This window comes from Botryllus schlosseri, chromosome 10 (assembly GCF_051294905.1).
Source record: "Botryllus schlosseri isolate E-star chromosome 10, Bs_hap1, whole genome shotgun sequence".
Classification (NCBI taxonomy): Eukaryota; Metazoa; Chordata; class Ascidiacea; order Stolidobranchia; family Styelidae; genus Botryllus; species Botryllus schlosseri.
In genome coordinates, this window is record NC_137245.1 from 13,211,918 (window position 1) to 13,238,947 (window position 27,030).

General features: G+C 41.4%; 1 protein-coding gene and 1 non-coding gene across 3 annotated transcripts; both read right to left on the reverse strand.

Annotated features, from left to right (window-relative positions):
* Nucleotides 1–11,323: 11,323 nt before the first annotated feature.
* On the reverse strand, nt 11,324–26,991 carry LOC145449046 (uncharacterized). Of its 2 annotated transcripts, none has more exons than XM_080327510.1 (9): nt 26,939–26,991; nt 21,901–22,006; nt 21,573–21,765; nt 17,698–17,875; nt 17,080–17,164; nt 16,866–17,016; nt 15,902–16,139; nt 15,734–15,832; nt 11,324–13,776 (listed from the first exon to the last, which is right to left on the reverse strand). In XM_080327510.1, the coding sequence occupies exons 1-9, from the start codon at nt 26,974–26,976 to the stop codon at nt 11,547–11,549; spliced, it is 3,318 nt and encodes a 1,105-aa protein (XP_080183636.1). In that variant the 5' UTR covers nt 26,977–26,991; the 3' UTR covers nt 11,324–11,546. The 2 variants fall into 2 exon arrangements, with proteins under 2 accessions (XP_080183636.1, XP_080183637.1); XM_080327511.1 differs by lacking the exon at nt 26,939–26,991 and adding an exon at nt 25,068–25,173.
* On the reverse strand, nt 23,751–23,822 carry Trnad-guc (transfer RNA aspartic acid (anticodon GUC)). The gene has a single exon. It is a non-coding gene; the product is annotated as a tRNA-Asp (tRNA).
* Nucleotides 26,992–27,030: the final 39 nt, after the last annotated feature.

Here is a 27,030-nt window from a genome sequence, read left to right on the forward strand (position 1 = left end):
ACGTTGAGTTCCAATTATAATTTCAGTTTTTTTGTCTGGAGAACATACACGTTGAAGTATTAAAGCAATAAGTGTAGTAATGCCTTACATTTTCCGAAAATAAAGCTATACACATTATATGGCATTTTTACGATCTGCCATATTTTTTTATTAACGTATACTAATCGCGCAAAGTGTTAAAGCCGCATCCAACACAACTTCTCCGTATTGCTCTTCGACTCTTTGCCTTTGGGCAGGGCGCCATGCCATGATATTCTCTAAAACGGGGTGTTCAAGTAAACAAAGGATTAGCATCGCATTTCCATATCAATACCATCACTTACATCCCATGATGTGAACGACTGCTTATTCTGTCAGAAATTGACACCTCCTGGGATGACTCGATATGAATCAAGCTCTCTACACCTTCCGCATATCTCCATTTGCAGCTTTTGACCATCCATGCGAAAGAATTACGATCATGTTCACAACTACTTACTTGAGTAGATTTAAAGTCAGTCACTTCTACTTCTACTTTAAGGAGTTTTAGGTTGCTTATGAAAGAAGTACTTCTACTCGTACTTGAGTAGATTTTTTTCGTCACTACTTATACTTCTACTTGAATAGCTTTCTTGACTACTTTGACCACCTCTGCTTTTACATGGAGTATGAGAAAAACTCGTAGCATGAAGGCCGGAGTAGTATAGTTGCTTCACTCGCAACAAACCATGACTTTTAGGAGTCGGTCGATTTTAAATAACATGTATGTCTGACGAAGTTTGTAGAAATGGTACATCGTAAACTAGGTTCCCGAATTGATTTGAAAAGAATATCCATATACATGACAGTTTGCATGTAATATTGAATGCTCGACGGAATTACGCCGCTGGCCAATTAAAAAATGCACGTCCCCCGAGTTTGGACCGCGGGCCACTGGTTCACCACCCCTGATATAAACTTGCATGTAAATTTTACTCCGAAATGATGACATGCTTCAGGTTACAGAGAAATGAAATATCTTAAACGATAGCGTAACAGAGAACCCCGCCACTTTACGCTGCAAACGCAGGATACCAGAATCTAAGCTATATACCTTAACTCGTTCAAAACATTGTATTTTGGTGGTAGACAAATCTTTCGATTATTCCTGAACGCTTTTTGTATGTATAATATAAGTTCTGCCCGGTTCTATTGCACGTGAGTTGGTTGACAATGAAACCTTAAAGCCGGGTTTAAGCCATCACCGAAAAGAATACATCGCATTGGCTATTTCCAAGACAACGGAGAAAACGGACAGCTGTGCCACCTATTTTTAAATGTGGTGATTGGGTGCTAGATATATCGTTTTGTTGTTTAAAAGATCGTTCACCGATAAACGTTATACAAATGTCACAAATAAAGTATCATTTTGATGGATGCCAAGGACAAAAAGTATACATTCAGCGATATGGTCCAAGATTGCTCTATTTATAGATTTGCGGTGGAAAAGTTTTGACAGGAATTGTCCGATATAGACTGTTGTGTTGGATTCTGTTCGTTGCTATCGACAATTTATCAGAGCTGATAAATTTATTAAATCCAGAATAATGTTTGCTTTAAATTACAGTTTGGATGCTTTAGTCAACGGAAGATTGAGTTGCCCGTACTATTACACACATTGCGGCTTACCATTTTTCATTGTTCCTCACTTTTTTTCTCGCAAAATGGCGTAGGCCTATACCGCAAGATAGGCGTATACCATGAATCACGTCGTTCTTGAAAAGTACAGGTAATGGGTGTAAGAATTTATACAATGCGGGTAATTTTGCTTAAGGTTTTATTGGTAGGATAATTGATTCAGAGAAAACGAGGACCCGTATTTCGACGTTGGTTTTCCATCGTAGTGGTTACTGGTCATGTATAAAATGGTTTTGAAAATAGCAACATTAGAACAAGCATATCATTTGTAAAAGCTATAGTTTCTATGTATCACATTCCCTCGGACATGACTTGCCGTTGGCCTACTTATTGAGAAACCGCGAAAAAACGGAAATATATTAAGATTACTATTGCATAAACTATAGGCTACTCACGTACTGAGTCATAACATGCATAATGCATATTTTGGGATTAGTTTTAGGAACCTCGATGAACCCACGGGACCTCACTTACTGGTTAGGTATGGCAAGTGAAGATGCGATCCTCCAATATTGTAACCGTAAATAGCCTGACTACTTTCAAATATGTGATATAGGCCTACTGCTTTCATGACTTTGTCACTGAACTATAGTTCAGGCTATAGTCTTTGAGCTTCTACTGGGCTGACTATATGGTCCAAGACCTATGAGTACTGACTGCTTTAGTTTTGACCAGGGATATATAGAACTCCGGGATGGCTGACTCCGTCGATTGCGTCATCGCGGTCATACACAAGTAGGGTCATTTTCGCGCACTCACTGCAGATAGGATTGTTGACAGCGCTTTGTCTTTGCATGACTTGGAGATTCGGAATTGCCTTTCTAGTTTGTGATTGGTGGTAGATGATATCAATATATTAACGTTTATAAAGCTAGAGGACTCATGTGATGTTCAGGTAGTTGATCATTTTAGCAGTATTGGTTATGTAGCTTCAGCTGCAGGTTATTATCGGCACCACCGGTATCGGTATGCCGGTACGATATATCGCTGGTATTCGGAATATCTCCGCGTATCGAGTATGTTTTGCTACATTGATAAGCGTCAGTGCATATCAGGATGTAGCAAAATGTTTAGAATTACATTTCAGGATGATTTTAGTATTGATTACGTTATGCTTTTAATGACTGATCTGATGCTATAGAATTGCATAATAAGCCCAAGTCCTAGGCTGTACAGTGTACAGTACAGTAACTGCCGCCAGTTTAGAGTGACTTCGTCTGTCAGGATTTTATGTAATAGGTTAATTGATAATTATAGTTTATCTATGCTACGTTCCTAATTGTAGAACATGATGGAGAACAAAGGAAAGGAAAGGAGTATCGAACGAGCCTAACGATTCTATACCGACCCGTGGTTTCCCAGAAAACAGTTATATAGTTTTATAGGGTGAAATGACCAAGAACTGCCGCCTCTAAGTACCAGTATGCAAGTTGCATTTCAATCAAACAGTCAGGATGAATTTTAGACTTTTACGTAAAATACAAACCCTTGGAGTATGGTAGTGGTTAAGTGGTACAATACAATACACAGTAGTTAGAAGTTTTCATAATTGTATAATAGGCTTACCATACGTCCTATTTTAAGAGGATTTGTCCTCTTTTTTGACTTTTTTGAAAGTGTCCTCGGAGGACGCCCTTTTGTCCTCTTTTTTGAGATTTTGTCCTCTTTTTTGAAAATTTAGGCAGATTTAGAGCAAATCGCGAGTGATATGCCGCATATTGGCTCAGAAGTGAAGCTCCGGCGGGTATTTCGGAGTGGAAAACGGTGATTTTAGCTCTGAGTGAAAAGATGAGCTTTTTTTTTAGTCATCCACCTGGCAATGTGGAGTAAAAAACGTTATTTTGAGCTCTGAGCAGAAGTGATGACCTTTTTTTTTTTTTTTTAGTCAACCGATCACAAAGTGTGAAAAATTAACCGGTTTTTCAGAATTTTGCTCCGGTTTTGCAAGTTGCAAATTTCTGAAAAAGTGTCCTTTTTTTTTATTTCCAAAATATGGTAAGCCTATTGTATAACAGTCCAGGCACCATTTAAATTCAATCTGTCTTTACAGATACCGATAGGCTACTAGTGATACATGAATAATTGAATATGTTTGTTAATGACTGGCAATCAAATGCCACTATACTGGAAAGATACCTCCGTTGCAGTGAACTGTAAAATATAGCCAAGTCATTTGCTGGCCACTGAAACTTTTGAAGATACAAGACAGAGACAGGACTATTCATCACATCAATCGACTTGATGTTGACCACTCCCTCATGATGGATAAGTTAACTCTATCGTCAGGATGTGACAATGGGGAAATGCTGTATAGGCCTATGTGGCGAAGGAAGATTGAACTCTTGAAACTGCATCACAGTTAAAAAGTTTTCGTCAAATCCTTGCGACACAGCCACGACCTCTGCTCAGCATGCATGGGTAAGTTTGTCTGATTCTGGTGAGCTATATCAAATCAAGGATTGAAATCCATTTAAATATATTGTCGTGTGTGTGTGTGTGTGTTTGTGTTGAGCGAATCAACTGCTTATGGCTTGAGGTACTACGCTATGGAAAAGATCATCCTGCCATTTTATCAACTGTGCATTTTGTCGACATTGTACTCTATAGTTGGAATATTATGGCAGTTAAATCAGCGGTTGTCACTTCTCAACCTTTTTGATCTCGCACACCTTGCAACCTAAATTGCATATAGGACAAATGTATGAAACTAGAAGCTAAATATTGGAAACAACATTGAATACCTTTTGATATTATATGTGGTGCTGATGAAGTTTCTGCAAGGGTTCTGCCACCAACTTCAGTTTGACTGTTTGATTGCTTTTGAAAGAAATACCAGCAGCTCATCAGTTTTCTACCCCCTGTATTGCACTGCTATACTATACTATAGTAAAGATCATTCTGCCATTTTGTCAACTTTGCAGTGTGCATTTTGTCGACATTATAATTAATAGCTGGAATATTATGGCGGTTAAATCAGTGGTTGTCACTTCTCAACTTTTTTTATCTTGCACACCTTGCAACCTAAATTGCATATAGGACAAATGTATGCAACTAAAAACTAAATATTGGAAACAACATTTAATGCCTTTTGATATTATAGGTGGTGCTAATGAATTTCTGCAAGGGTTCTGCCACCAACGTCAGTTTGACTGTTTGATTGCTTTTGAAAGAAATACCAGCAGCTTATCAGTTTTCCAGCACAGCTCTATTCCACTGCTAAAGATCGCTAAATTGTACTGTCCAAATTTAAAGAACTTTTTTTAATAGTCTTATAGCTTTCACATATAACTGTTGCTGAAAGAGGTGTAGGATATTTCGTTCCGTACACTTGCATCATTGTGACGTACGTCAAGACCAAAGTAAACTATGAGCTCTGTATTACGACACCATGCAGAAAAATCCGATTCAATCTGAACTTTGATGTTTCATTCTCTAATGGACAAGCGTCCAGCTTCATGCATTTGTAATATTGAGATATAAAAATCTAACATATTTGGCGGTTTAGCACCACTGGGTTGAATCCCCAGATCAAGCTGTTCTTAAAGATTGGGTTTATGGTTGATTTGTATCTCTAAATTGTTAATTTTTGTTGCAGATTCATGAAACGAAATGCGACGTTCCATCCTGTACAGCACATCATCAGTGGATATGCTGCTATACAATACTTGCATTACCATCTTCAAATATTGGCTTCAATCTGGAAATTTGGGTCTTGTGTCTCAGCAGCGACGCTTTTAATATCTACTCAGTCCATTGAATCAGTTATCATGTCCGAAAATCTTCTGGAGAGAGCGAGAGATATGATATTCTTTTTCGCCTGCACCATCGTGATGCTTTGACGGCGGAGATGCTATACGACCGTAAGGTCACCTAGTCTGCACCCCGTTTTTTTTCTCCTCCATGCTATCCGTGGATGCTGAGCGCCTAGCAGGATAGCCGCGGATACCAGTTTTCGAGTCTTTGGTCTGATCCGGCCGGGAATCGAACCCACGACCTACCGATCGAGAAGCCGGGCGCATCACCATTACACATAGTTTCCAATACTTGCGAATTAGTATCGAACCCTTCAGAAGCTTGATTCGGGATGTACTGCTACTGCACAGCCAATGACGATAAAGCTCAGGAATGTCTATCGACGAAAAAGTGGAGAAAATTGGGCGTGTTGTAGTATTCAAAAGAACCTTTATTTACAATTCAAAAAGTCTCAGCATCATATAGTTACTCTTTCCTGCTTGACTTATATTACTTCTCCCAAATACTTTTCAAAATTATCACCCGCACTGAAAAAGTTTGGAAAACAATGTCTTGAAAGTTTAGAAAATACTGATTTTCTTCGTTATCCACCTTTCTATGTATTACCTGTCGGTAAATTCAGGTTAATTTGAAGTATACAACTGTATTCATGATTTACTGAATGAAATTGCTGATATTCAACGTTGTCTGAGTTTGCTTACCATAAAGGTTGAGGTATGGGAAGACCCATGTTTTCTAGAATGTCTTGCTTGCTCACCAGGAAGGCGGCGAAAGGTCAAGGAACCTGATTGTATAAACACCTACATCGCTAACTTGCGAAAAAAGTGAAGATTTCGAGGTAGATTGCAGGTTGATATATAGCCCTACTTATGTATAGGCCAAAAAGAAGTCAGCCATCCCGGAGTTCTATATATCCCTGGTTTTGACGTATAGTGTTGCGAATTTGAAATTGAATTTGGCAAGCTTGTTGCTTAGGAAGCTGTTCACGTACCCCCGTTTGAGAACCCATGGTCTAGCTCTAGCATGATATCTAGGAATCGATCATGGGCCAGACTTCGAAAACTGCTGAAATATTTCGTTCTTTATTGCATTGCTGTATCTCAGTAGCCTAACCGCAGTTGAATTCTTCCGCCGCATACTATAGTCAGTAACACTGGTAATTTGTAGGGATGGTGTGAACGTGAGGTTATCACGTATCATTCTCTATCTGAGAACCTCTGCAATTCGGAGGTTCTCGTTCACAAACGAACCTTGGTAGGTCCTGCACCGTGAACTTTTTCATATATTAAAATTTTTCACGTCATTATAACGCATTTGGTTGAAGTTATTTGCATTTCAACTTCGCTGGCAGCATGAAGAGATATTTAGCACTAAACTCCTGGCATGAATGCCAAAGTAGATGTTGCCGTGCGGGATATTAGGGTAGTAGGTGAGTTAGGGTATCCCAAGATTATGGTGGGTGGTGTTAGGGTTCGGTATCCTAAGATTAGGGCTAGGAGTATCGTATCCCTCACGGTTCTATAAAAATACCGAGAAAACCATAACTGAGAATGGACATTACCGAGAATGTCATTACCGAGAATTGACATTACCGAGAACGTTCATTACTGAGAATGGACACCGCCGAGAATGGCCAATGCCAATAATCTAACTTACTAAGACGGCGTTGTAGAGAAATTTATATCTGAGAATCGACCGGACACCATGCCTCATCCCAATCCTAATATCCACCACCCGTAAGGCTAACTCACCTTCAACCCTAATATCAATGTTCCCTCTAAGCTGTGCACTAGGGCTGTTCAAAAATAACTTTTTTTCCCCGATTCAAGCCGGTCACCTCTTAAATCGTCAGGTTGCAGTAGAAAACCTTGCTCACCAAATTTCACTCGATTCCAACCAGTAAAGGCCTCCGCAGATCCAATTAAAATTTTTAATTTATTATGGAAAATTAAAAAAAAAAAGTCCAAATTTTTCTGCCAACCCCATGAAATTGTTGAGCTGTCTTCAAAGACGTTGCAAAACAAATTTGAGTCAACTCCGACCAGTAGAAGCGGAGTTATGTGAGTTTTTCGATGATATTCCCCGGATTATCCTTGATCGGTAGATAATCCGCGATTTGTCAGCGAAAAACTCACATAACTCCGCTTCTACTGGTCGGAATTCACTCAAATTTGTTTTGCATCGTCTTTGAAGACAGCTTAACAATTTCATGGGGTTGGCAGAAAAATTTGGAATTTTTTATTTTTATTTTTCCATAATAAATTAAAAATTTTTATTGGATCTGCGGAGGCCTTTACTGGTTGGAATCGAGTGAAATTTGGTGAGCAAGGTTTTCTACTGCAACCTGACGATTTAAGAGGTGACCGGCTTGAATCGGGGAAAAAAAGTAATTTTTGAACAGCCCTACTGTGCACGTGCGCAAATGCGCAGTGCTGAAACGGTCTCTGCGCACAGAAAATTAAAGCTGCGCACGAAAAAACCAAAGTGATATCTTTTTAGTCGTTGCACACTTTTGTCCAAGGGACCACGCAGGCGCGCAGACTCGTGAAAAATTAGAGGGAACATTGCCAGGAGCAAATAGTGTTATCGCTGAAGTCTGAAACCGAGGTACAAGTGCGGCCCGCAAAGGTAAATATTGCGCTCCGTGAAGAAAGGAGAATTTCCAATCTCGTGCGCCACACGAAAGCGATTTTTCTTTTAGTATGGTCTCGTACGCGTGAGCGATACTTATATCATTTCAATAGGGCATTATTTTCTGGGAATGGCGAAATAACATGGTTTAATAAAGTATAAATACCGATGGGCTAGCTTGAAGTTAATCTGCGAGAAACTGACGAATAGTCTTCTCTGCGTGGCATGAACATTGCGTAAGATTTACTCAGGACCGTAACTGCCGCACCCAAACCACCCAATTAAGTGGGGGGGCGAGCTCCAAGTGGGACCAAATTTATTTCGTTAATTAACATTAATCATGATGCATTTTTTTGGTTTTTCAAAAAAATTTCGCACGGCGGGCGATTTAATATTGTCCAATATCTTGATTATTGGGTACCCTTTCCCCAACAAAAAATACACATGATTTATAGAAATGGGCACTTGGGCGTCGGCCATTACCGCGCCACGACTCATCAAGACATATGAAGTTATAGGCTATTATGTAACAGGCGACTCCGACAAGTGCGCCAGAACGATTAGCAGAGAGAAAACCTTGGCCGAATATATATTTAATTGTCCATAGTCGTCTAAATGGCTGGCGCCGAATGTTCCTGTCCTGGCGATCCGAGGGACACAACAAGACAAATGCCATATCGAGGGAACATTATTTGCCAGAAAAGAAATACCAATTTGATCGTGTACGTCTTTTAGTTTGGTTCGTTTATGGTGATTTCAATATCTTTTGGCATAGCATATATAGGAGGCCACGAAATAGCCAGTCAATCAACCAGGTTTATATATATTTTCATCGTTCCAAAACATCACAAGACTGCGATACAATGACAAGATAGGAAGGTGTCGAAACACTGAATGAAAAGTATTGCAGAGAATATGAGACGCAAGCGATAAAATGAGGTGGCATTTGGCGGAGGGGGAGGTCGATTTTAGGTCGTGGTCCGGTAATCCTGAAGACTGGAAGAAATTGCTTGTATTTCGACTTGAATGTGGACATTGTGGACGACTGTCGGATAGCCGGCGAGATGCTGTTCCACAATTGGGGTCCGGCATAGGCTATTTGATACAGCAATGCGTTTTCTTGTATTCAGTCCTGATCATATGGTAGTTCTTCGTTGACGCGCGTGTGCTGTACTATAGCATCATGTAACGAAGTCATTATACCAACGGTTACGCCCGAAGATGTTTAATTATTATTTAGAGGGCCTACCTTTTCTAACACACCTCATACAATCAGCTATACCGGTAAATCCGATTATGTGAGCAGAGAGAGGAAATAAATTGATAGCAATATATATGCAATTCCCGATGATATTGAGCGATTCAATCATGAATTATCCATATTATAATTAATACTGCCAATATGCTTGGGTGACTCCGGCCTAGAAGACTTCGGTCATATCGGGTCTCCCAGTCTATACCGTGTAAATTATAGTTAGGAAAATTTAAAAAAATGTATACTATTGGACGTGAATGTTTGTGGACATTGCCTTTACTATATTTCATGGTTGACGAATAAAAGAACTCTCTCTCTCTCTCTCTTATATAATTTTTTCGCGCTTCGCGCGTTTAGGCAACATAGCCACTAAACGGGCACTTAATATAGTTGATAAGTATCCGAAAAGCATAGAAGCCCCCCAGAAGTCCTGTTTATCACCCTATGGGGGGCCTGGTTGCGCACTGTTGTCCAATTGCCCGCGCAGTGAGTTGGCGTGTTTGCGCAGACTCGTGAAAAATTAGAGGGAACATTGCCTAATATCCCCTCTCCCACAACATTAATCTTGGGATACCCTAACCCCAACCCTAATATATTCCACTCCCAACCCTAGTTCACCTCCAACCCTAATGGCTAATACGCACAACCCTAACCCACTTCCATTCCTTATCGCTATCATCCTTATCGCTGACGCCTTACCAATTACGTTTCAATTGCCTTATTAGCTTTGCGTATTCGTTTGATTACATTTTATTGCCCGTCTTGTAGCCTATTCGTTGCCTGTTGCTCAAACGTTTGGTTGTTAACAGCATGGCAGCATCGCACGAGGAAATGGCTCATTCGTTACCGAGATTGAAATCTCACATCCTTTAAAAAGATTTACTCTTTAGCCTGGTCTTGCGGCGGTAAAATAGCCTGATTGATTTCGTGTTGCTGACCAAAAGACAACACAGAGCATGCAGACAGCCCACTTTGGTCTCTGGCTACTGAATGCGTGAAAGTGTGTTGATATACATCGCTGAAATTTGTGTTCAACATAGTTTTTGCACGATTGGTCCTATATCAATTCGCTAAACCTCCGAGATCCACGGTAGAATAAAACCAAATGATTCGGAATAGGGCAGGCCAGCGTAGTAGGCCTACGCACGCACCGAAAGCGGACGCCCACGTGAGCATCATCATCGATTTATTAATAATTTCATCAATTTAAAATACCACGAGATTGCGATACAATGAAAAGATAGGAAGGAGTCGAAAGGACTTTGACAAGTCTTCTAATCAGATACCCATCTCCGCATAGCATAAAACGATACATCTTAATTTCATTCATATCAAAGAAACAGCGTTACTCACATGTAGGCTAATCATTTTCTAGATTTATAATGATTGTCATTGACAAAGCATCTTCTTCAAGAGTATTTCCATATTAATGGCGTCCTTTCTCACTCGATGCTTCATAGCCCGAGATCTGCACAGTATCGCAATTTGCGATGAACATTGTCGAGATGTCGACATATACAGATTGCACCATTGACCAAGTTATTATCAAATCGCTGTTGAGTCATCAACAAGCCACGGAGAAGATGAAAACTTTGCCCAGAAACGAAAAGAACAGTGTCTTTTTCGCAGTCGATCACGAGCTAGTTTAATATCGTCAAATATAGATTTGAGCTACGAAGCCAAAGTTAAAATCTTCAATTGACTGAGTACCATGATCAAATCGAAACCAATTCAAGTTTCCAAGTCCAAATCCTACTCAAACTTAAAAAAATCATGTACCCAAATTCGGTCAATGCCTGAAAATTATCGATGCTCGTGCTCATTTCAAGCCGGTTCCGGTTTGTTCGAAGAATATTCTTCCCATCAAACACCTGCCTCGGCCTACTTAGCAGTGTACCATCTTTCGGCCGTCATTTATTATACGACGCTTTTCTTGCTCTTCGTCATTCGTTGCCTGTGAGACGCTTGCTGCCGGCTAAGTTATGATCCCCCCAGCCTAGCCACACCCACCCCCGGAGCGCACCAAACTTTTCATCGTACACATTTATAAAATTAAAGGATGCTATGCACTCATTTAAAAACTCTTGAACTAATTCGAAAAGCGCCAGTAAGCGAGCACACATCGACAAAAACACAAAATGGCCAACAACAGAGAAACGTTAATCCCGGCTTTATTCCTCGCGGTAAGTACCTAACACCGACCCGGATGCGTCACAGTGTCCGTGATACAAACCGGACAATCAAACGCGAATCACTTATTCGCGATGGGTTTAGGCCGAGGGCAAGCATACTGCGTAATCTCGGGATTAGGCATTTTCAAACCGGGCGACAATCCGGCAGGGTTTCCGAGGGTACTAGGGACGCGCTGTAATGCAACAGGCGAAAAAAAGTTTGGACTAAAGGTGAATCGAGACGATAAAGGATCGGAAACTTGCGAGTATTGTTGAGGGACAGTCTGCTGCAGCGTTCTGATAGCGTCGCTACCGACGTTGCCGGAACCACAATAAATCAACGGGGGCATATTATGATACTGGCGGATGTAACTGGACGAGATCAACGGTGACGGGCGAGACGCTTGCGGTTCGACACACCTCACTCTCGTGCCGTCACAAGCGTTCGCGACATTATCAACAGCGTACCGAGGTATCAACGGTGGCACTGTGCGCATTAAAGGGTCACGATTCAACCCATACTGGACATTATCTGAGTCGGGCGCGCGTCTGAAATTTACGAGCGAGTTAGAACTGGCGGCGATCTCGTCCCGGTAAGGGTACTGGCTAGTGGACAGGGTGGATCGTTGTCTCATTTGCCGCTGGCAAATGTGCGAGTTAGGGCAGCAGCTGCATCGCAACACGCTAGGCCGCTGGCGTTTTGGCTGCGGCGGATAGTCAGGCGAGTCGTCCGCAGTCAGATCGATAGGGGAATCCAGCTTTATTTTCGAGCGTGGCTCCTTGCTTTGGCTCCCCCGTCGTGCCGTAGATCCCCGGGGCCGGTCGTCCGTGTTTTTCCGAGCCATCAAATCCACCATCTGTCCCGAGCTTGAGTTCTTGCGGCTGCTGTCCAACCAGTACTCAGACAGATGCTTCATCGGTTCGACCGGGCGGTGGTACCGCGGGTCCATCTCAGAATGCGGTTCGACGGGGCATTTTTTCCGCGCCGGCATCAATAAATTCAACGGGGGAGCTTCCACGTTGAAATCGTGGCTCCGCGATGACTTATGATGCGCGCCTGACGACGAACCTGAAACCGGGGCCTGTTTCTCACCCGCTTGCACTACTGGCACTTCCGTAGCTTTTTGCTGCGGGTTTTCGTAACCGTGGATTATCTGGTTGCTGTGTCCGATGATGGAAGAGATGCTAAAGTCAGAGGTGGCTTTGGGAGGCTCTATCCGCTGTGTCACCGGTTCAGGTATCGACGCCTGGTCCACGTCGTCCAACACAAAGTATTTCCACCTTTTCTTAACCGCGGTCCGGTGTGGGTTGTGACAGTGCCTCGCCTTGCTCTGCACTACCACGCAAGGCGATCGGGGCACTTCTACTTTCGGCTTGGAGGGCATCGCGAATTCGCGAGTTAGAATCTGCGAACGTTGGACTGTTTTTTCGACAGCTTCAACGGTAGCCGCCGCGGCCTTGCAAGCATTGATCTGCTGTTTCAATCCGATATGTCTTCGCCCGTACGGGCTCTTCAACGCATAATCGGGCACAGATGGTTTGGAATCCTGCCCTGCCGAATCCGAACAATCTTGGACTTCCCGGGCGTTTTCAGACACGGCAGAATTCTCCTTGACAGGCGTTGTGTCATTTTTCTCAGTGGCCGCATCCGAAACGTGCGATACCCTGCGTGATTTTTGCGACTTGTACCCAGAGTCCAGTTCCGGCACCTCGGATATGATCGACGAGTCTCGGCTGTCCCCGTCCGTGTCCGCCAGGAAATCGGCACCTTCGTCCGAGTCAGGGGCGGAATTTTGCCTCGTAACTCGCGGATATTCTTTCTCGTCTTTCAAGATAGTTTCGACTTCCAAAATCGAAGTCGGGGGATTCGGTAATTTTTCGGAGTTTTCGACTTCCACATTAGAGTCTCGCGTGCGGTCGCCCGTATCCTCCTCACTGGCCTTTTTGGGCTCTTCAATCGTCCCTTTTTCGCTTTCGGAACAGTCAATCAAAGAGTTTTTCACCAAGTTCCGTTTCTTGATTTTCCGCTTTGGTCTCTTAACAAAAGGCTTGCACTTGGCCGGTCCGCTTCTCAAGCTGTATCTGGCCTGAGACGAGTTTTTGTCAGTGTCCGTCTCCGCAGTCTGTTTTATGTCATGATGGCTTGTGTTTTCGGACGGAATCGGTTCGGTCGCGGACGGATTAGGGTCTTTCTGCGTCTTTTTCGTCGTTACTTGTGTTGCGTCTTTCGTTATCGCTGCATTTTCTGGTTCTTTCCTACCGGCGTATGTTGTGATAGATTGCACTTTCGACGTGTTGAAATTTTTAGGTCTGTGGAAAAACATATGCGATTTGGTTGCCTGACATAAGAGCGCGCGACACAATGGAAAACGACAGTTCAGCATGGTCATATCGAGATAGACCATGTAATGTACGTGCTACCATCACTTTTTTGTAAACAGCATTTTGATAAAGAATTCAACTAAATGGCACAATGCAAGAAGTTCTAAACTCGTGCAATATTTAAAGAAATTAAACAGCAATGTATCAAACGATTTAGAAATCTGGAAAATATTTATCTGCATTGTGTCATAATATTAGGGTTACCGGTACCATATTTTGGAATCGGGAAAGGAGGACACTTTTACCAAATCATAGAAGTTAGCTTACCGAAATTGAAAACAGCTGATTTTGTAATATTTATGGAAATCTTGTGTTGACTGAAAAAAGGGTCATCACTCTGGCTCGAGTCCCGAATTACCCACTTTTACCCCTAGTTCTGTGGTGTTGGATAAAAGTGATAAATAAGGTCATTTTTCAGATTTCACTCCCGCGTAATCCGACGTCTAACTTTTACAATAAAATTTACCGCCTCTTGTGGTCTTGTTGGGCATTTTAGGCTAAAAAAGGAGGACGAATCGGAAGAGGTATGGTAACCCTACATAATATAGATAGAACAGGCGCGTAGCCAGGGGGGGTTTGGGGGTCGAAACCCCCTCCTTTAGAAATGCGAAACCCCCTCCTTTAACGCGAAACCCGACCTTTTCAAATGACCGGTCTGTGAAGCTAATACTCGGTTGCAATTCAATAAGTCGTATTATCAGTATTGCGCGCGGACGAAAGGCGTGTTGCCAATTAGCGAGATTCGTCCTTGCGTATTGCACTTCACAATGTAACGCGACACGATCTCCTGCTGAGATAATTACGGAATCAGGTCATTCATTGTCGCGCGTTCGGCGATCGTTGCTAGCCTGATTTACCGCGTCTCCAACAAGCCTAATTCCGCTGGCTTGAATAAATGCATCTGCATTGGCTTGGTGCGCCCTGCGCACGATATCTTCGCTGGCCTACACAATCGCATCTGCAATAGGCCTAGAACTCAAGGTATCGCTAGCCTAACTAACGCGTCTTGGGCCTACCATGCTTTAGCTCCTGTTTCTCGATGGCTTGGATAAAATGCTATCAAGTATATGCTGATTAGCGATTGTGTTAAAAGAGTGACATCTCGTAACTGAATGACATCGAATGTCCGCAATCATGTGCGACGCGTGCCTACAATGTACAAGTACATGCGTAATTGATTGCCACTAGTCTTGAGTTATAGTCCAGTAGGCTTGAGTTATAAAAAGAATAAGTTTTGAACCACGTGAAATCGGCGTCATTTTAGCACATATTCCATTAAAACTCGTACATTTTGACTTGCGCAAATCGTCGCCGAGGCTACGTAAGACGCAAGACGCATTGATAAGCGGGCGTATTTAATTGTTGGAGGCGTTGATAAGCGCGCATATTTAATTGTTGGACCCGTTGATAAGCGCGCGTATTTAATTGTTGGACGCGTTGATAAGCGCGCGTATTCGAATGTTCGACGCGTGCGTATTTCATTGTTTACGACAGATCACGGAGTCGCTAAATAACAGCACTTCAGGACTTGTCGACAAGCTTATCATACCCCTATAATCGCCAACACGGAGATGTTGTATAATCGTTATTTACGCATCGCATGTACTTAACTCTAATGAATTGATGCTACATTACTAAATTCGAAAAAAATCGACCCCCCGCTTTTATTTCAAACCCCCCCCTGTTTTTCGGCTGGCTATGCGCCTGATATAGAACACTGGTCAACACAATTTTTGCTGACTTTGATCAGACAATTGATGTAGAGTTCTTGTAAATCAATCCAACAACACTGAAGCGCCTCTCACTTCCAGCGTTTGCAGGAGTGATGACGTCATCAGACAGTCTCACCATCAGACAGACGTACACAAAATTTCAAGAAAAGTACCTGTCAGACAGCTGTAGCACCAGATTCAACTTTGTCAACAATTCCTGCGAGCTGGGCCGGTAGTCCGGATTGGGATGCACCATTTGCGCGATCAAATCTCTAAAGGCATAAAAATCACGTCTAATGAGCACCACACACCCACTCGCCACACCAAAAACGCCGACTCACCGCAGCCTTTTCTTGTTCCCGCTGACGCAAGACCTGGACTGCGACCGAATCTTGCTGCTCGTACTCGACTTGCCCGTGTCGACGAGCAACTGCGTCAGTTCCAGGTTGGGGTCGTCCAGAAGGGCCTCGCCCACCGGCAGCACTTCTTTCTCTCGACGTACGTACGTGCCCAAAAGTACCTTCTTAGTGCCGGCGTCGATAAACGTAATACGGTCCATGATGGCCCAGAATATAATACCTGCAACAACCCAGAGGCGTCATTAACGATGTACTGCTTTTCCAAGAACTCAAGCAGGCAAAACTGGCCATTGATACAACTCGTCTGTAACACGGCTTGTGTTTTGTTTTAGTAAATATATAATTATAAGTCCCGATAAACTTAGCTACAGTAATTCATCACAGTCGAGCTTGCCATTGTTATCTGTGGTGTTCTGTAACAAAATACTTCTTCCAAACACTTAACCAGGTTTTGCTTACTTGTAACGCATACTCAAACTGTCATGTTTTCCGATTACATCTACATCACCAGCAGTTTTTTCAGGCAAAAGTACTTCCTTTTCAAACTTTGGATTTTGTAGAGCAGAAACCAGTTTTAGAATAGATGCTTGCATGGCTTTTACAAACAAAATTGTCGCGACAACATGGCAAAAAAGCACCTGTATTGCGGAAACTGAACACTGAACAGATTTGAACATCGTACCTACAATCGGCATAATCGGTCATTTTGCAATCGGCCAGATTGCCCAGATTTACTTTTTGAGTCGACTGGAGTACTATCTGATCTACATCAGCTCGAAGAAGGTTCGACATGTCTCTGAAATCGTTACTTCTACGTGTAATCGAGCAGAAAATCACGGGGCTACTTCCACATCTACTAGAGTAGCAGTGCTGATTATTTTGATTTTGACCGTCTCTTTAAAGACCACAGTTCATCCGCAAAACGCAAGCATACACAAGGTATTACCGAGAGCAAACACGTCGGCTTTTGCCGTGTATCGTCCTTGAAACACTTCGGGAGCCATAAAAAAGTCGGAGCCGCACGCGGAGGACAGCCAGCACGAATCCACGTCGACGTCTTCGTCGCAATTGTCTTGCTTGACTGCATAGTTACAAACCTAACAAGAGAGAATAGGCCGGTCACGACGCAAATCCACAATTCCTGTGTAGAAGAAATTCACCTTCGACAATCCAAAGTCGGCAATTTTCAGCACGGGATCTTTACCGCGGACGGCGCGCACCAAAACGTTTTCAGGTTTCAAGTCCCTGAATTCGCAACATAACGAGAATCAGAACAGTTTCAGAGTATTGATTAACTTGTTGGTACGGGAAACAGTATAGGCCCCCTGCAGCCAAGGGCATGTAAAAAACGGTTTCAAAACTATACAAGCAATTTTAATGGATGGCAAAGATGGGTCAATGTGGTAACCTGAACGGTAATTTCGAAGTAAGTCTGCAGTACATTTTATCAACACACAAACATTTTCAGCAAACTGGTGGGAAATTCTGGATTGCAAAATTGTTTTTTGCCAATTCCGAACACTGCCAACTCAAACTGAAATGCAATCAATTGATAAGGATGTCACACAGTCTGAGCAGAGTTAAGAACGTAAATCTCAAATTCATAACATTTCAGCTTCTTTGATACGGTGTCACTTATCACATAATCACTTTGGCAGTACAGTTGGGGCCCTACCACTTGCGACTGGTTTAGTTGATAACCAACTTGATCGACGAAAATTGTGCACCTCGAACTAAGTGCTAGTACCAGCCAATATGATAAAACACGAGGCGCATACCTGTGTACAACGTTACTCTTATGCAAAAAAGCAATCCCATCGGCCAACTGCATCATAAATATTGTGTTCAAATACGCGATCGGGTCTCTGTTGAGGATGTAATCGTTCATGTCACCGCAATTACAATACTCCATGACAAACCACAGGTAGTACTGCGAGCGGTCCCAGCCACGTTTGCCTAGAAGGAAAGGAAAATATAATGAATGTGACACAACACAGCTGCAGCTCAGTGGAGAGAGTTCAAATAAAACTAGCCACTGGTGGGCAAAATCCATTCCAGTGCTGGTCGTGAGTCTGGTGAAATGTGCATCCGATCACTGATCCCCTGTGGCATTCACTGCACGGATAAAAGCTGAATGATTACAAATAAAGGAATACATCATCGCTGACGTAGAAAATACAGCCAGGTCAATGGTATCATACAAATATTATCAACAACTTTAGCGAGGCCCATATACTGTAGTATGTCAGTATAATTGTAACTAAATTTCACGGCTTGCAGTAGAACATGATAAAGGTTGAATTTCATGTGAATGGTTTCATTATAATAGCCTACTTCACAGCGTGATAAAAGTGTGTATGAAGTCGCAAAATTACCATTCTTCAAAGAGTACGTTACGATATTCTTCCTGTGAAACACCGCAGTCAGACCATATGTATTTACTATTATATTAGAAACAGTGAATATCCAACAAATATAAAACTGCAAACAAAGAGACCGAGCAAACTGAATCGCATTTGTAGAGTTTTACAATGACCAGTCCAATTATGGCATCGAAGTTGTGAGATTGCTGGCGCAATATAGTTGGTTACCTTACCAGGGTTGGCAAGACATCTTACAAGGTCAAATATGATATTTATCATCATGTACAAAAATTTACAAGCTATTCATTCTTTTTGTGCCACATAAGCTGTTCAGAAGTTGTTGTTGTTGTTATAACCTTCTCCATAAATGTAATTTAGCTGCCTTAAGTTGCGACACAATATATGCTCGGTGCCTTTGAAGTGCAAACTTTTGGTATTTGTGCATTATGAGCAATGCTGCCAGACAAGTCCAATCATAGCTGACATGCAATGGCCATGCAATGCAGAGGATTCACCACACAATATGTTGCTGTCAGCGTTGTCTGTTAGCTAGCCGTTTGCAACAAGTGATGACTAAGGTCTTGTCCAGGAAACGGATTGTGCCGCCACAGACACAGAATGTACACGGTCAAAATTTTTAACATCAAGTTTTCATTGCATAAACACACCAAATACCGAGGACTAAGAGTCATCATGTTCAAGCAAAGGTACGAATTAAAATCAATAATGGTTCAAATACATAGCATGGAGCTTGACATTAAATTTCTGCGCCGAGTACTATGCAAGCAGCATATTAAGGAAAATACCTGTCATTAGCATCGTAAAAATGTGGTTGGCAGCTGAATGCTGATTTAAAAGCCCAGTTGGAGGCAGCCTGATATTTGATATAACACATGATTAGCCATGATGAATATTGGAACAAAACGTGGTTTACTTTTAACTGTAGGGTATTAGCATCATGGGGATTGATTCTGTGTGATTTTTATAGGATATAAATTAGCCTACACAAAAATCAATCTTATACCAAATCTAAATAAAATGAAAAAACGACAAATTTATGTAGCAGTGGTTCTTGAACTTTTTCGACCTCAACCCAAATCAGAGTTTCATTTTATCTCGCGACACAAGCCTCAAACATCGACATGAATGGGTTTTAATGCCAGTATGCGGCGTATAATTACAGGAATTTATGAAATAGAGAAGGCGTAGTCGACCGGTTGTTCACAGTGGAGTTCTATGAAACGCATGTGAGTGTGACGCACACGATTCCAAATCGGGGAACATCATATTCCTATGCGGGTCATATTTGGACTGCTGGATTAGATTGCAAGGTGCCGACCATTTCGAAAACCGGGCATATCCATATTGGAGGTTTTAGCCAACCAGCGACGGTTGAAGGGTCAAGGTTTTATCGCATTTATCCGATGCTTTGGCACTGCAGTTTGGCCAGCAGCATGTAGGCCAAAACTTCATTTCTTCATGCTTTACACTGCTACTGCTAGTATCCCATCGGCCTCCAATGGCGTTAAGTGATACTAGGATCATAATGATCTTTCACAATGGCAAATCTAGTTGATTCAGCTCTGTGTAGTTCATGTTTTAAAAAAAATCTGGTGCGGCAGTTATCATCGCACCCTTTCTCTCCCTCTACCCTGCACCAGTATTACCCGCTCAAGTTGGTCCCTTCCAGGGAAACCAATGTTAGACAAATCTTTCTTTGACATCAAACTAATTTGTGCGATATAAATGTTGGCGTGTTTCACTTATTGGCGACAGCCTGGTACCCAACACAGTGGCCTTGTATAAAAAGAACCCGTTCGCAGGAGATCACAAGTAGGGCCAAGAATTTCTGTTACCTAGAAATTTAGCAATTCGCTTTGGGGTGGTCGTGACCCATACTCTAAAAAGCCCTGTTATATAGGTTTAGAAGGAACCACAAATTGGCTGGCAGTGTTTTTAGCAAGGGTGATTCATCACGTCTATCGAAGTCAAAAACTACTTTTCCCTTTTCAGGTGTATTGTTACAACTTTGTGGCCACATAGAATCAAACTGATCACAAAAAGTGATCTTTTATTTTGTTCATCCTCAACTACGGGTATCAAACGCAATCACAAGACTTTAATACTGATTCCTCATGATCAATAAGTCGAGACCATGCTCAATACTGCAACAAGATACTGCAATAAGGTTGTATCCAGGAAATGAAGGGCATGAGGCCAGGCCAGAGAAACGGTATAGCTGTACGTGTACGACTGCACGTTCATGGCATCCATAGATCTGATCCAATGATCTACATATCACTGAACTACAATATCATAGAGTTGATTCAGATCAAGTTCACCCTTTTCGGACTAGCGTATCCTCCAGACCAGCCTCAAATAAATACAGAGCAAGTCTCAAACTTCTGAATGTGGGGGGTTTCTAATGTGCATTTTATGCTGGAACAACAGATGGAATCACGGTACTTTTTCAAAAATTAATTGCGAATGATGAAATTGTTCAAGTCGTATGATTAAGTCACTTTTGATAGTTGACAAGACAAGAATCAGTGACAGCTGATTTTTTACTGGGCGAAATCAATTTATAGAATTTGTTGAGAGTCGGACAATGCCCTGTGCAATATTCGATTAAGTCCACGTGATTGTGCGAGTCAAAGACACCGATTCCATACAGGATGATTATCTGGAAGTGTGTTTCTACACATAGCCTATATATTCAATGCATGTATGGCGCGACATTACGGCCAGCATAAAATTTTGACTTTTGACTTGTCAGACTAATCGACACACTGCCTCAAGATTAACATTCAAATGAAATGAGATTAAACGTGCAGTTCAAGAGGACCATACAAAAATGAGACATCAAACAATGTCTGATCAGAGTAAATTACCAGCGGTAGAAAAGAATGCCCAAGGTTCTCCAAAAAGCTCACAGATATTGACACTATGGCAGAGAAACTATGCATATTTCTTCGTTCTTCACATGCCAGCATTTGTTGCCAGTAGTTGCAATCAACACTCAACAAACAACTAGGCTATAGCTAAACTAGGCAACTTTCATTCGAAAATTCCCGTTCAGCAGTAGGACTGATCATGACAACTCTTATCCCTGTTCCTAGCCTTGAATGATATACGATATGATACATAGCAGTAATGCCTATAGCCTTACATAGGCCTACATATTATTATGATGTAAACAAGAATTCATGATGAATTTGACTTCAAATTATAGCTTAGCTTGCATTATCCATTTCACACAACGGACCCTTCGTCCTAGGAATGGTACTAACCTTTAATAGCCATTTCTACGAGATACAAATATGAGGGAGAAGCTTTATCATCATGCGTCATTGGTCGAATGTCGTTTCCGTGTTGCAGAAAACATTCTTCGAATCGAATAATATTGTTGTGGCCCCCGAGACTGGACAGAGTCCAAAACTCTTGCAATGCCAGCTCCACGTTTTCGGGTGCATCACAACGAACCTGGAAATGTAAGGATTATAAGTCATCAGGCAATTTTACCAAGTCCAGTATAGATTCACTGCCCTCAGGCCTCAGTCTCAGAATGGGTCTAGTCTACCATACTTAGTTCAGAAAACAATTAAGTTTGATACTTACTTTTTTAATTGCATAGTCTGTACGAACTTTCTTCGCTTTAAAAACGGTTCCGAAGCTTCCTTTACCGATTTCCTCTGATATCTTATAGCGATACTTCTCCATTTGCCTGCACCGCGATTGCACAATGCACAGGTTAGTTCTGTATCAACGACGGTGGAAAATACTTCACATCGTTTCAAAGCCAGCTAAATCTAAGACACGACTAAGTCAGTCCCTGCCAATAATAGCGAGAAGTAGTGAAATTCACCCAAACATACCTACAACGACAAGCAAACAACGAAGTACAGTGCAAGCAAGATAAAGCATAATACATCCGCTTCTGAAAATGATTTTCTCCTGCTTTCTACGCGCTTTCCGGCAGGATATAGGTACTACTGAATAATGCCTAGTGTACATGATATATGTGTTTGAATATAAATTCTACATAAACAGTAAGAGTTAGGATCGTATCCGTCTATGGGATTTGTCGAATTTGTTGTAGCATATTTTCTTGCGATGAGTTCTGTCATGCGCCCATTACATATCTGTAAAATCATCAACGAGTTCTTTATTAATTTTTTTCAGTTTAGAACATTTAATGCGCATGTATGCCCTCCTTTGAACTCGCACTCGCACTTCGCAAAACACAAACAGTAAATCAATGAGCTTGAACTGTGGGCAGTGGAGAGGACAGGTTATGAATTTTCGTGGTGTAGCACAAAACCACAGTCCCGATTCTTTCTGATAATGTTATCCACGCCTTTCTGTTTGTTCGGCCTACCATATTTTGGAAATCTAAAAAGAGGACACTTTTTCAGAAATTTGCAACTTGCAAAACCGGAGTAGAATTCTCAAAAACCGGTGAATTTTTCCCACTAAAAAAAAGAAGGTCATCTTTTCCCCTCACAGCCAAAAATACCGTTTTTCTCTCCACATTGCCAGGTGGATGACTAAAAATAAAAAAAATAAAAAAATCACGGTTTCACCATTTTTCACTCCGAAATACCCGCCGGAGCTTCACTCCTGTGCTAATTTGCGGCATGTCACTCGCAATTTGCTATAAATTTGACCAAAATTCTCAAAAAAGAGGACAAAATCTCAAAAAAGAGGACAAAAGGGCGTCCTCCGAGGACACTTTCAAAAAAGTCAAAAAAGAGGACAAATCCACGCGCGTCCACGTCGTCCAAATATCATATGATTGACCGAAAAGATCATCGCTCCATCAAATATGCCGGACCTGATGTGTGGAACAGTATCCCGCCGGCCATCCGACAGTCGACGAGCATGTCCACATTCAAGTCGAAATACAAGCAATTACTACTAAATAAATACAGTCCATCCTCAAGATTACCGGACCACGACTGACCTATCGATCTCGCTTCCCATGACATGCCGCCCTATTTCTTGTCGCTTTCTTTTTCTATACTGTATTCTTTACTTTCATTCAGTGTGCATGCCTCCTCTTTACTACGCCTAGGCCAAGGTGGGTGTCCGATTCCATTGACAAATCCAAGTCGCTTCGACATCTTCCTGTCTATTCATTGTATCGCATTTTTTGTGGTGTATTGAACTGATAAAATTGCTAATAAACCAATGATGATGATGATGAAAAGAGAACGTATGGTAAGCCTACTGTTTGTAGCGTTTCGCTGATGCAGGTGGGACAGTATAATACCATAGAACTAGATGTCGCTAATTTAAATATGAATATATTATATTTAATATTATAGGCCTATAATCAATATATATATATATATGCGAAATAAAATCAATCGAATAAAATGCGACTATTTGAATGCATTGTTAGTAGCATTGATCAAATTCCGTACAACAAATCCTGTACTAAAATAGGATCACTATAGAAAAATATGCTCCCCGTCGGGGAATCGAACCCCGGTCTCCCGCGTGACAGGCGGGGATACTCACCACTATACTAACGAGGACGCCGCTCGAGGAGTGATCGATTGCTGTTTTATAATCGTTTTCATTGCGTGTAATGGAAAAGTGTGTACATATCTCGTCTATTTCGTGGACTGCATAGTCTGTGATTGTCTTCATCGGACTTTATTTGCTGTGATTGGCTAGTTCAATTACAAAAAAAAATTCGGTTCAATACATCCTTTAAATCACAAGCTCAATACACTAATAAACCACACACAGAAATTTGACATTAAAAAGGGTGTTATTTCACTAATAATTATAATAAACAAGCCCTCGCATCAATTGAACGATCGCAATGCTGTCCGAAATCCAAGTTATGGCATTCTATACTATCTTCTTTGCTTTTATTTAATGTGCATGCCTCCTCTTTATACATCGCCTAGGCCAAGGTGGGTGTCTGATTCCATAGACTACTCCAAGTGGCTTCGACATCTTCCTGTCTTTTCATTGTATCGCCTTTTTGTGGTGTATTGCAGAGATGAGCGGATGTGAAATTTCTATGTCCTAATCCAATCCAAATTCGAACCTTCAAATCCAAATCCAAATCCTAATCCATAACTTTTTCATATTCAAGTCCATGTCCAATCCTAATCCGATTCCAACTGGAAATTCAGAAAAAATATTAATTTATGCAATGGAGGGATTCGAAAATTTTCTTTCACAACCAACGATTCACTTGATTCAAGATAACTTAGTAACCATAAGTACATTAATAACTGATCTGAATAAAGTTTGTCGCCATTCGCCACACGACATTTCAATCTCCCAGAAAATAGTTCAATCCAATCCAAATCCTAATCCGTTCTGAAAAAAATGTCTAATCCAAATCCAATCCAAATCCGACAAAATTTCACAAATCCTGTTTTTTCAAAACCTAATCCTAATCCATGCTCATCTCTGGTGTATTGAACTGATAAAAATTGCTAATAAACCAATGATGATGATGATGACCACTAGGTGTCGCATAGCAATTAATTAGTATTAGAAATCACCACAATACGTCAACAGAAGTACATATAGATCAAGAAAGGGTATTTGAAAACTATATTTCTGATACGTAAACGAGTCAACGATATAGCTACATTGAATTGAACGTGTCCATTTCTCTCGGATACATTTCATGGACGATTGTTTGACACCAGAATTTGGCAACGACTGAACTCTTCATGTATGGCAATTTTTCACGTAAAACTGTTTTGGTGTCACAAAACTGATTCGGAGTTGGAGTTAAACATACTCATACTCACGATTAATTCCAAGTTGACCGTCGCAAAGTTACTTGAGTCGCAGCCCTCGATAATTTTCGGTATCTAACGAGTTTTCCCAACTGCCAGTATACACTTGAAATATAGCTGTGGTATCCTACTTCTTTATTGCGTCACAATCGCTACTATATCCATCGTAAATTTCTAGACTTCCAATCAATTATATTGAACGCTTCTGTTGTGTATGTTTTGCCCATATCGTCCATTAATAATAAGATTTTAAATATATGTATCAGGCTGCGAATGTTAACATTTTGAGTAGAATTGAATCCTGTTATCGCAATTGGCTAATATATCATTGAAGTTTTCAGTTTTGTATGCTGAATGTTTTGTGGATTCCTCATTATGCCACGTCTGGCGGTCTTATGCGTATTGGTGGCAGACGCACACCTGCAATAGCAATGATACACAGAGGGTGACTTTTTTCTTGTGCTCCACATTCTAAGTATAATTTTCGAAATTTTTCTGGTTGGCGCACTTGAATATACATAATATTGGACGTCGCCAGGATCATCATCATCATCATTGGTTTATTAGCAATTTTATCAGTTCAATACACCACAAAAAATGCGATACAATGAAAAGAAAGGAAGGTGTCGAAGCGACTAGTAGTTGTCTATGGAATCGGACACCCACCTTGGCCTAGGCGATGTAAAGAGGAGGCATGCACGCACATTGAATGAAAGTAAAGAAGATAGTATAGAAAAAGGAAGCGACAAGAAATAGGGCGGCATGTCATGGAAAGCGAGATCGATTGGTCAGTCGTGGTCCGGTAATCTTGAGGATGGACTGGACTGGATGCTAAGAAAAGCCGCACGTCGCCGGAATACGTGTAATAACTGTTGAACCTACAGCGATTTCGAGGGTTACAACCATTCCATTTCGTGTATTTCGACAATGTTGGGTGCAAATTGGCCGTAGGCTCATATTACATGTTTTATGAAAGTATTTACACAATTATGGCATGATTCTACAACTTTTGAAAATAAAATAGTGGTGTTTTTTTATAAACACTGTTTAAAACATGTTAAACGAAGTGTTTTAAAACGCTGTTTGTTTTAAATGCAACCCTAGATATCATACTCTGAAGTGATGGTGCACACTTTTACTAGAGGATCGCTGTGAACACGAACTTACAACACATTGTGACTCCACAATGCTTATTGTAACATAAATCACTTTTTTGTTTACCTGTCTGTGATATTGCGCTTGAACTCACTGGAAGGATAATACTGAAGATTATGTTACTGGTGCGAAACGTGTTATGTTAGAATGTTTTGCTGGCTAAATTCTGTTATATCCAGGTTTAATTTTCGTTTCACAAAGACCTATTCGCACCCATTGTCGTCGGACTGTTCTGAAAATCTTTTCAGTCCACGAAACCCAGATAACTTGTATTTTCACTATGAGTGAAAAAATCCGCCACTGCGAGGGAATAAAATTTCATGATCTCATCCTTGCCAATGTCGGTACGCATGAGAAGGTATAGCGGAAACGGAGGCGCGTCATTATATTATTCTCAACCTCATGCACCCAATAGTGTGATAAAATAACTCGAGCAAAATCACCGGGATCAATGAAATTTCGGAATAGGCTACTGTATGCTAGGTTTATTTTAGTTTCGTATTCGTTTTCTTTACCCGCAGTCACAGTCATGCAGAGACTGATTGTAACTTACAATTCAATGAATTTCGATCAATAATGCTATTACCATACTGAAAAATTCAGCTAATTCACATATAGCCTACTGTATGTTTATATTTTACTGAAACTTCTACCTTTCAATTGAAATATCGATGCGGACAGAGCGTTCGAACCGTCCCTATTATTTCCGTTATATTATCGAGGCGAACCTGTCAAACTTTGCGCTGAGATTTCGTCTACACCACATCGCATATTCACTTCACGAAGGCGCCTGTGTGTAAGATCCCCGAGGCCAGAAGCC

What these genes read in the sequence shown, in the direction of transcription:
- LOC145449046 (XM_080327510.1), bottom strand. Translation starts at nt 26,976, where the DNA reads ATGTGGTGTAGACGAAATCTCAGCGCAAAGTTTGACAG. An exon ending in AAGAGTAACGTTGTACACAG is followed by an intron (nt 17,165 to 17,697) that starts GTATGCGCCTCG and finishes TTGCGAATTCAG; the next exon opens with GGACTTGAAACCTGAAAACG. An exon ending in AGCCGACGTGTTTGCTCTCG is followed by an intron (nt 16,140 to 16,865) that starts GTAATACCTTGT and finishes GGGTTGTTGCAG; the next exon opens with GTATTATATTCTGGGCCATC.